The 10734-nt window shown below is 35.0% G+C and overlaps 2 protein-coding genes across 2 annotated transcripts; one reads left to right on the top strand and one right to left on the bottom strand.

Moving 5' to 3' along the window:
- Positions 1-164: 164 nt before the first annotated feature.
- On the top strand, positions 165-1785 carry LOC143910471 (ribosomal RNA processing protein 36 homolog). Its single transcript, XM_077428963.1, has 4 exons — positions 165-276; positions 364-614; positions 1104-1384; positions 1463-1785. The coding sequence occupies exons 1-4, from the start codon at positions 250-252 to the stop codon at positions 1591-1593; spliced, it is 690 nt and encodes a 229-aa protein (XP_077285089.1). The 5' UTR covers positions 165-249; the 3' UTR covers positions 1594-1785.
- LOC143910469 (uncharacterized) lies at positions 1691-7553 on the bottom strand. The gene is made up of 7 exons (XM_077428960.1): positions 7260-7553; positions 3039-3062; positions 2761-2969; positions 2570-2681; positions 2337-2492; positions 2093-2262; positions 1691-2015 (listed from the first exon to the last, which is right to left on the bottom strand). The coding sequence occupies exons 1-7, from the start codon at positions 7309-7311 to the stop codon at positions 1803-1805; spliced, it is 936 nt and encodes a 311-aa protein (XP_077285086.1). The 5' UTR covers positions 7312-7553; the 3' UTR covers positions 1691-1802.
- Between the last annotated feature and the right edge of the window lie 3181 nt (positions 7554-10734).

Raw genomic sequence — 10734 nt, 5'->3', positions numbered from 1 at the left:
TGCTTATGCACTACTGACTGAAGACAATCATTTAATTTAGTATAAATTTATGAAAATATTTTATTTTAATCCAATTGGCGTACAACTGAACTGTTTCCCAGACGTATATATTTATTTTTCAACCAATTATGCTACCCATTTAAAGTTTGAATAAATTGCGTCTTATGGCCAAACATGTCACAATACTACACAAGGCAACCTCGTGTTTAGTTGACGTTTCAGTGTTGGAGGTTTAATTTTGCTGTCAACATGAGTGACGACGAGAGTGAACAAAAAGTAATTATTTTCTTTTAATTAATAAAAAAAAAAATGCAAATAAAAAACTCAACTCCTAGATAAGTTAATTAATAATTTCATTTCCAGATGGAGATACGTGCGGAGTTATCCAATATGAGCTTTGAGGCGTTGCAAAAATTGAAAGAACAACTGGGTGCCAAAGTGTACAATGAAGCCGTGTTTGGCGTAGAGTCTAAAAGAAATCGCAAAAGAAAAACTGTTTTTAAAAGAGAAAATAAAAATCGACCCAGAGAGGCCAGTTCTAAGAAACCGGTGCCTCAGATGACAATAGAAGAGTCTCCTGCTACAGCTTCGGATAATGGTCCTAGGGATCCGAGGTATGTTGTGTTTCGGTGACCGTCACCGCATTGTAAGGTCGAAAAATCTAAAATGTTTGTTTACCATGAATACATATGAAAAGCGGGTAGTATATATATATATATATATATATATATATCAGTGGCGTGCGGTAAAACTGTCTCTCCCCTTGTCGTACAGCCTCACTTAATTTGCGCGAGCAGGATACAAGAGGAACAGGCTTTTCCTCCTGTAGCCTGCCCGCGCACACTAAGCAAGGCTACGATCTACGGACGACCAACGAACGAACGAACCAAGGATACATATATATATATACAAAGTCTCTTTCCAAATTATATATTAGATACATACATAGTACCGTTTACCATGCATACATTCCTTTTGATCTTTCGACTTGAGATCTTTGCTTTTTCGACCTTTCGATGCCGTGATGTAGACCCGTTTTGTTTATTTCTTTACACAATTTTTCACAATACTAAGTTGATATATATTAATTTTGTTTTATGAAGATTTGATTCTCTTTGCGGTACTTACAATCCGAAAGGATTTAAGAGAAGCTACGGTTTCTTGACTGATGTTAGAGTCGAGGAACTTAAAACTTTGAAGAAGGAACTGAAGAATACTGTTAATCCTGAACAACAAGAACACATTAAATATTTAATACAACGAATGGAGAATCAAAATAGAGAAGAGATTCGAAATAAAGAAAAGGATTTGAAAGAAAGAATTGAAAAGATAGAACGCATTAAATCAATGAGAGAAGGAAAAAATCCTGAGTATATTAGAAAATGTGAGTTTTGTCATATTTATTTTATCTGTATAACATTGTCTTTGTTTATTTTTAATTTTTTTGTTGTTGTTATTTTAGCTGACAAAAAAATCATGAGTTTGGTAGAACAATATGAAAGTTTGAAGACTACTGGAAAATTACAAAAACACATTACCAGCCACAGAAAACGAAATACGCAAAAAGCAAAGAAAAACATGCAAATTATGTAGTTTGTTTTATTTATTTTAAAAATATTAAAATTTTTTTGTCTTGTGTTATTTTACAATATATGGGATATCAGTGGAAATAAATTGTAAACTGAAAATATACATATATTTCCTTAATTTTAATTATGATTCTTAACATTATACACTTTCACCATATTCTATGTAATACATAAAGCTATACAAATGTATTTTTATAATTGTTTTTATTTTATTTAACCAATTATTTTCTTGGCGTGATCGAGCAATTTGGTGGCATATCGAGATGTGTTCAAAACGAATTTATTAACGACGGACATGGGTTGAAGACTGTCACTGTCTTCGCATTTAATTTTCCATGGTTCGTCAATGAAATACATGTGAAGTGATAAAATACCATATTGTTCAGCCCAATCTTCGAGACAGTGAGGTGCTGTTGGTATTGTCATCTAAAAACAAAGAAATGCATTTAATTCTATTAATATTTGATTCTGAAATAATTATAATAAATTCTTTGAATGCTTACCTCGATTGCTCTAGATGGTGGTTGTTCGAACCAATGTCTTCCGAACTTTTCTGATTTTCCTATTATTTGCCAACCAATACCGATAGCTCTGCCTTCTTTCACCAATACGAAGTACGGGAAGAAACTATCGCAATCCGATTCCGTGGTCATATTGTAATAATAATGCGTTCCTAAATATTAATTTATTTATTAGATAGAAATAGTTTTAATATGATTACACTCTTTATATAATCATCTATCTTACCCATATTTGGAACACAATTTTCTTTTTTGAAAAGAGTTTGAGTTGCCAATTCGCTTTCTCCCATTGGAATTTGCATTAGACTATTGCCATTTTGAACCCAAATACCTTCGATTGTCTCGTCGATCGGACCTTTACGTCCACCAGCCTTGATTGTATCTACACAAAAATTGGCAGCATGCAAATTTGAGTGAAACAAATTATAATCTTTTTTGTTAGGTTTATCATGTAAATACCTGGTGACGTGAAATATGACGTGCTAGTCCAATAGTCTTTTCCTTGTATTGTTTTCACTATCATTTTTGAAGAGGCTGAATACGGTAGACGTTGAAGATCATCAAACGGAATCTACATATGTATTATTATTTTTTTAATCAATTATTTTCTGATAAAAATACCTGCAATATTTGGGAAATGTAGTACTTACGGCAATTTGCATACCGGCTATGTAACCATTGCGGTCATACAATGGACAAACTCTCACATCTTCTTCAAAACATTGCATGGAGACATCGAGTCCATGTTCTACAGGTCGCACTATAGGTTTGTATCCGGCTGCTTCGGCATCTCTGACATTACGAGGAATATCAAAAAAATAATCCTTGTCTTTCAATGCACTGGACCACGCGTGTTTGACTAAAATATATTTTTATATTAATAAATTATATATTATTTATAACTTTTGTTTAAATGATTTATATTTACCTCTGAAGCCGTCCAAGCGTATACCTGAAACAAACAAATAAATTGATTACAAATTTTTATCTTTTTATTTAAAACTAGTGGTTTTACCCGGCTTCGCTCGGTATTTGTAATATAAACCGCTTAAGCATGGCTAACCTAATAGTTTTATTTTATTTGAATATTCATTTGTATTGTTATTAAATTTAACATCACGGATTCTACCACCCCAACCCAACATACATACAAAGTCTCTTTCGAAATTATATATTAGTAAAGATAGATAGTAAAAAAAAATCTAGTCGTTGCCTGTGCTAAAGTCATTAGCCACTTGAATTTTTAACCTAAAAAATAACCCTGTTACATTCCTGAATATCTTTTGTGCCCTCGACAGTGCTTCTGTTCACCACTACTAACTGATGTATTAATTTATTATTTTTAATCAGCGTTACAGTATTATTTTAAGTAATTTTTAAATGAATAAATAAATGCTAAACATGGAATATTTATATTTTATTATATTTTCATTCAATACTTCACGATTTTTTTAATGCTGGCAACATATTTAACGCTTTTTCAGTACCTGTTGCTAAGCACTTAAATGAAATGTTTATAATGTAAATAATTGTGGTTGAAGACAAAGGTGACGACTCGAACTTGAAAAGAAGAACTCGTGAAGATTATTTATTATCAAGTAAGACGTTTTTATATTTCTAGCTTTAAATACTATTCATTGCGTATTTTACTGCATACAATGACTAGGAATTTACATATGATTATCAGAGAAAGTTCATAACAATATGTATACCTAGGTATTTAGTATTGTTCATATCTTTTACCAAGAAGTATTTTTACTTTATCTATTTATGTACGTAGTAACAATAGATGAAGTTTTGTGATCATGCGAAAATTCGAACTCGAGATTTTGACTGATTCGAACTCAGAATCGATCACTGATCACGTTTTCATGATCTAGAAAAAATGTGTGTGTGTGTGTGTGTGTTGCTGTGTGTGCGTCTGTGTATTTTGGGGATTTTTTGAACACCGTTAGCCCTATCGAACTGAAACTTAGTATCGGTTACTGAAATTCTTATCGACACGACGTAAATTTTTTTCAAATTTTTAAGTTGACCGGGAAAGGTACCTCCCCTTATAGGTGTCCTCTTTTTTTTAAGTTTTTGAATTCAATTATCTCCCAAGCCACTAACTGAATCGGACTGAAATTTTTTTACATATGATAGAAATAATAATCTTTATAACTTTATATTTTTTAAATATTTTTGTCTGAACCGGAAGTAGTACTTTTACTCTAGAGAATCGAGGTATTTTTATGTTTTTATTTTATGTTATTTTATGTTATTGTTTTCAGTTCAATAAACCTTTTGGTTTATTGAACTGAAATTTTATATGTAGTTTTTTTTAATATGCATATACAGTAAGTATGTAATATAATAATTTTGATGATGAACTATTATTAGCCGTGGAAAATTTAAATATCGCTTTTCAACTGTTTTTATTATTTCTATCCGCCATCTTGAAAATTCCCTCTTGCACGTTTTTGTTCACTTTTAAATTATTTTCGACTATCTTTTGAATTTGATCGAATTCTTCGCGTCACACTCGTTTCTAGCAAATATATTTTCTTTAGAGACGCTTTCGCCTCTTTGTTCACGCACTCGCGTGACCATTTTTCTCGGTCCGCGGCGAATGAAAAAGTTATTATTTATCGCAACCGAGCAGACGTGACGGCCATTTTAATATTCTGTTTCATTTTTGGCCCCCCCCCTGCATCTCCCCAAATCCACAGAGAAATATAATAAGCTTCGCGAACGTAAGATATATTTGCCCCACTTACGCTTACGGAACGGTATGTACGGCTACACGTGAAACGTGAGAAAAACATAGATAAAACTAGATTAATAGCACGCGTGGATGTGAAAAAAATATTTTATACCAACCCTCTCTTCCCTTTTGCTTATAAAGCTGTTAACAGAATCGGTGCTGAGTCACTTTTTGCGATAATAATTCGCGGAAAAACACGACATGTTACTTTTTGTTGTATTTCAATACCGACATACGTGAGTACATACATACATAAGTAGATAACATGTAAATTGTTGTTGATTTGCTAACCGGTTGACCTCTGCGTAAATTGGACGCATTAAAATGGATCAAGACTTACATATGTACTTGTTGCGGTAAAATTTCTATGAAATATGTCATGCCATGACAATTGTTCATTTTTAATCTGGAAACATATTCCTTTAGTTAGCATATTGGTCCAACGTACAAAAGTTGATGACGTATGGAAACTTGGGCATTGAACGCCAGAATGCTGCATAAGGTTCAGTGCACGCAAAGAAGTATAGAACGCTGTATGATTGGCATAACGAGCAGAGATACGAAATGGAATACGTGGGTTAGATGTATGTATAACGGATGATAGATGGACGAAAGAAGCTCTGGAAAGGTAACCGAGAGAATTAAAAATGGTGCAAGGAAGGCCATAAGAGAGATGGGTGGATGAAATCAGAAAAATATGTGGAATGAGATATACGAGACTTGCTCAAAACAGAGACGAATGGAAGATGAATGTTGGAGAGGCTTGCATCCAGCAGTGGATAGCCAATGGCTGTGAATGGTGATGTACAAGTTTAAAACCATAGGTGTCGCTTTGGGGCAACCTGTAATGGCGACATGGTAAAACATAAATGTATAAAAAAGACTTACATACATATTAAAAATACGACCAGAAAAAACTAGTCAGTCTTTGAATATTCATTACCATCAACGCTTTAGTTTAATCATCTCAAACAAGAGACTCACACAAAACTTTTATAATCACCATCACAAATGTCCCTCTATTCAATTGGTTTACATTATTATGATTATCTACGACCAAAATTACGATATTATTATTTTTTTCCTCATCTTAGTATGTACATATGTAGTATATCGTTATACATAAATACTTCAGTACGGGACAATAAGACTTGGTCAATACGTGCAGTGTTCATTTAACTATTGATTAATTTGGGTCGATTTCGGGTTATCACTTAAATGGTATCTAAAAGGAAAAAAAAATAAAAGCCAGTGTCGGTAGGTCAGCTCGTAGTAGAGATACGGCGGCCATTTTAGCCCATTTGTGACTAAACTGGCACGATAGTAGTTCCAATTACTGAGTGGTTGGAGCAAATTGACTCTAATGTCACGACCGTCGTAAACATATTATAGTGTATTTTGCCTGGTGGACTGGACGTTAAGGCTATTGGGGTATTTATCTTATTGAAATCGACTGAATCGAATGTGCCAAAATCCAGTTCAGGGATGACGAAACTGGTTTGATAGAACATCGACCGGTTTACTGTATTATATTATATGTGTGTAAATGCTTGGTGAAAAAATCACACGATACATGTTTTGGCACTGATTTGAATCATTAAACCATCACCTTTTCATATGTAAATAAAAAAAAAAAAAATAGTAAAAATATAATTAATGAAGTTTTTGATTGAATAGTCGTTTATACATTGTATGTGTATACATATTTACCATTCAAATTGTTTTTAAGGTAGCCTTACGTTTTTTTACGGGAAAAAAAACAATGATTGTTGTCGTGTGAGAACTGCTAATTTTTAAAATATTCACATACATACATATATCCATACAAATGTGTATATAGGAAGAAGCGAACTGTGATGGACAGTTCGTGCGATTTTCGACGAGAGTAATTTTAAATAATACCATAATAATGCTTGTTTATATGAAAGCAAAGGTCAAGTTCTGTTATTGTTGCATTTTATATTTTTTAAGGCACTAAAAATATATTAACATACATATGTTACAATGCAATTAGATAAATTTAATTTAATTAAAATGAAAATAGGTAAAAACATAGTGAAAAAAATGACATTCAACAATGAATACTATCACTAAATTTTAAACTCGAAGTTCAAATAGGTTTTTGAGCTCTTTTTCCAATTATGCTGTACATTAAAATTAGAATAATATAATAGTATGATTACTAACAAAAATAAAATAAATAGTAAAATAGGAAATTATCAGTAGATTAAAAGCTATTAAAATAGATACAATATGCATTATGAACATAATTTAGTAATAATAAAAAGCATTTAAAAATCAAAAACGCGAAGTTCATTTAAACGAAATTCGCAATTTAACTTCACTTCACAAAATTTTCTGTTACATTAGTAAAAATTTTCATTTTTAGTTTATTATAATTACCACTGGATACGCCCACAAGGGCCAAGGTGAAAAATAGCGCGAAAAACTTCATTTTCACGCAAATTCGTATTCGTACAAGACCGCGTACTCGCAGCTTCGCGGTCAGTTGGCGACTAATTTAATTTACGCGCACAGATTTAAAGAAAACAACATTTCAATGCCATACACGTCTACGTATACGTTTAAATGTAATATGCAAAAAAAACAACACTCACACACACACACACACCTGAGATATTGTGATGTTTTCAAGCTTATATCGTTGAGGTTTTGTTTGCCATTTGAAAATTGCGTGTGATTAATCAAGAGCGTGAATGCTTACGTACAATTTGTGTGGAATGTGTGGATTTTATTTTTCACCACCCGGTAGTGTTGAAATGGGGGTGGATCGTAAATTTAATGGTCTATATTAGGGCGTAAGTTACGCGGGGCGTGTACGTTAACCGTGTCGAATGCGAAATTTTCCGCGTAATTGACATTCAAAAGAGTTTTTCATACAAATATTCATTGCATTTACATATTGCGCTCGTTTTTATTTATTTATTTTTACATAAGCATGCAATAAGTTCGGGTTTATTTTACGAATCAACCCTATTGCGCGTGAAACGGCTTAAAACGCTTCTGCCGTAATATTTTTGTACATATAGTAAGAAGTTCTGTGGTATTTATTAAAACTATGCTTTAAAACCACTCTTACAATACACGATATTTCATACAATTAATAATTCAATGTACATATGTAGTAGTCATACAAGTATGAGTTTTACGCTTATTTTTGTACTTAGTCTTTGTAGATTATTACTAAGAAATTTATGCATATTAGGGTATGTTCACACTAATGAGCACAACGAAGCGAGTTTTTGACGTGTCGTTAACCAGCAGCTGTGATATTTACTTTATCTATGTATGCACATACGTATCTACGTAGTAAGAATATGTAGATGGAGTTTTGTGATCATGCGAAAATTCGACTTTGAGATTTTGACTTATTCAAACTCGGAATATATCACTGGTCACGTTTTCATGGTCTAGAAAAAATATGTATTTGTGTATTTTGGAGATTAATTGAACACCGCTAATTCTATCACACTAAGATTTCAATTACTGAATCACGTATGAATTACTGAAATATTTATTTTATTTTACATAGATATATACATATGTACATATATACCAGGAAGGCTTTTTTATTACATAATTCACTGCAAATATTCCGAGAAGCAGAAGATCACGAAATTAACAATGAATTAAATGAGTTAAAGAATTAATCCATTGAGACATCTATGGATTTTAGACTTGTACATAAATTTTTACAAATTATACATACATAATACAGAAGATTTGTGACAATAGGTAGGAAGATTTTTTTGCCAATATTAAGGAACCGTTGCAACAATGATCAGATAAAATTGGCAAACTCTGATAAGAAACGACCGATTTGGATTCACAAACACCCAAGTCTGACCAACAGTATAGCGGGCTCGAACCCAATAATTACTTGAGCCAGTGCTGACTACCACTGAGTCATACTGCTGGCTAATCAATACGATATAGTTTTTTTTAGAATTTTTAGGTTGACCGGAAGTGGTACCTCTCCTTAAAGGTCTCCTCTTTTTTAATTTTTGGATTCAATTATTTCCTAAGCCGCTCAACAAATGGGACTTATCTCTTAACATGTAATAGGTATGGTAAATTAAATAGAGTGGTATTTGAAAAATAGATTTAACTCGACCGGAAGTATTATTTTTACTCTAGAGTCTAGAGTGTCGACGCTTTTTTGTTTTTCTTGGAAACCTTTCAACGCATTAAACATAAATTTTATATCTAGAAGTATCAACTTACATACATCAACCAAATAACCATGTAAAATTTATTTAAGATCCGTCAACCGGAAGTGGCAGTTTGATCTTTTCCGCTTTTTCTGCTACTATTTTTTTCGACCCTTTGATATGTGTACTGTTCACGAGAAAATTATAGTATACTAGCTGTATTACCCGGCTTCGCTCGGTATTTGTAATATAAACCGCTTAAACATGACTAATCTAAAAGTGAACATTTTATTAAAAAATAATTAAAAATATTTATTTTTTATTTTTTTGCCTTCTAGGGCTTTGCCCTCAGTGCCCCCTGAGTCTTTTGCCGTCAATGGCTTCGCCCTAGGTGCCCCCCTGAGTCTTTGCCTTCTAGGGCTTCGCCCTCTGCGCCCCCTTAGCAATCGCCGTCTAGGGCTTCACCCCGCTGATCAATTGCCATTTAGGGCTTCGTCCTCGGCACCCCCTGAGCATTCGCCGTCTAGAGCTTCACCCCCCTGATAAATTACCGTTTAGGGCTTCGTCCCTATGCGCCCTCCTGAGCATTCACCGTCTAGGGCTTTGCCCCCCTGAGCAATTGCCGTTTAGGGCTTCGCCCTCGGCGCCCCCCTGAGCCTTTGCCTTCTAGGGCTTCGCCCTCAGCGCATTCCTGAGTCTTTACCTTCTAGGGCTTCGCCCTCAGCGCATTCCTGAGTCTTTACCTTCTATGGCGTCGCCCCCCTGATAAATTGCCGTTTAGGGCTTCGCCCCCCTGAGCAATTGCCGTGTAGGGCTTCTCCCTCTGCGCCCCCCTGAGCCTTTGCCCTCTAGGGCTTCGCCCTCTGCGCCCCCTTAGCAATCGCCGTCTAGGGCTTCATCCCGCTGATCAATTGCCATTTAGGGCTTCGTCCTCGGCACCCCCTGAGCATTCGCCGTCTAGAGCTTCACCCCCCTGATAAATTACCGTTTAGGGCTTCGTCCCTATGCGCCCTCCTGAGCATTCACCGTCTAGGGCTTTGCCCCCCTGAGCAATTGCCGTTTAGGGCTTCGCCCTCGGCGCCCCCCTGAGCCTTTGCCTTCTAGGGCTTCGCCCTCAGCGCATTCCTGAGTCTTTACCTTCTATGGCGTCGCCCCCCTGATAAATTGCCGTTTAGGGCTTCGCCCCCCTGAGCAATTGCCGTGTAGGGCTTCTCCCTCGGCGCCCCCCTGAGCCTTTGCCCTCTAGGGCTTCGCCCTCGGCGCACTCCTGAGTCTTTACCTTTTAGGGCGTCACCCCCTGATAAATTGCCGTTTAGGGCTTCGCCCCCCTGATAAATTGCCGTTTAGGGCTTCGCCCTCGGCGCCCCCTTAGCCTTTGCCCTTATAAAAATAAATCGAATCGGCGCCTTTGAATCGAAAATAAAATCGAACGTGTTGTTCCCACCCAACCAACGACCGACCACCCAACGACTAACCTACCAGGATACAAACAAAGTCTCCAAATTATATAATAGATTCCTTGTATTAATGTCATGTAAATAAAAAAAATAGCAAATTTTACGAATTGGAAGTGGGATTTTATCGTCTTGTGACGATAAAATCCCACGTGAAGTCAAAAATGTTGTGACGTGACGTATCGAGCTAAAAATTTATATTTGTGTTATTTAAGTACTAACTTTGAGTTGATAATATTTTAGTTAGAACTA

The sequence above is a fragment of the Arctopsyche grandis genome, chromosome 4 (genome assembly GCF_051622035.1).
Source record: "Arctopsyche grandis isolate Sample6627 chromosome 4, ASM5162203v2, whole genome shotgun sequence".
Classification (NCBI taxonomy): Eukaryota; Metazoa; Arthropoda; class Insecta; order Trichoptera; family Hydropsychidae; genus Arctopsyche; species Arctopsyche grandis.
This window is presented reverse-complemented; position numbering and strand designations above follow the sequence as displayed.

Bases quoted from the DNA above. Each gene is read 5' to 3' on its own strand.
- LOC143910471 (XM_077428963.1), top strand. From the start codon at position 250: ATGAGTGACGACGAGAGTGAACAAAAA. The intron at 277-363 runs GTAATTATTTTC...TTTCATTTCCAG, and splicing joins ACGACGAGAGTGAACAAAAA to ATGGAGATACGTGCGGAGTT. The intron at 1,385-1,462 runs GTGAGTTTTGTC...TTGTTATTTTAG, and splicing joins TCCTGAGTATATTAGAAAAT to CTGACAAAAAAATCATGAGT.
- LOC143910469 (XM_077428960.1), bottom strand. From the start codon at position 7,311: ATGAAGTTTTTCGCGCTATTTTTCACCTTGGCCCTTGTGGGCGTATCC. The intron at 3,063-7,259 runs GTAATTATAATA...TGTTTGTTTCAG, and splicing joins CCTTGTGGGCGTATCCAGTG to GTATACGCTTGGACGGCTTC. The intron at 2,263-2,336 runs GTAAGATAGATG...ATTAATATTTAG, and splicing joins AAATTGTGTTCCAAATATGG to GAACGCATTATTATTACAAT.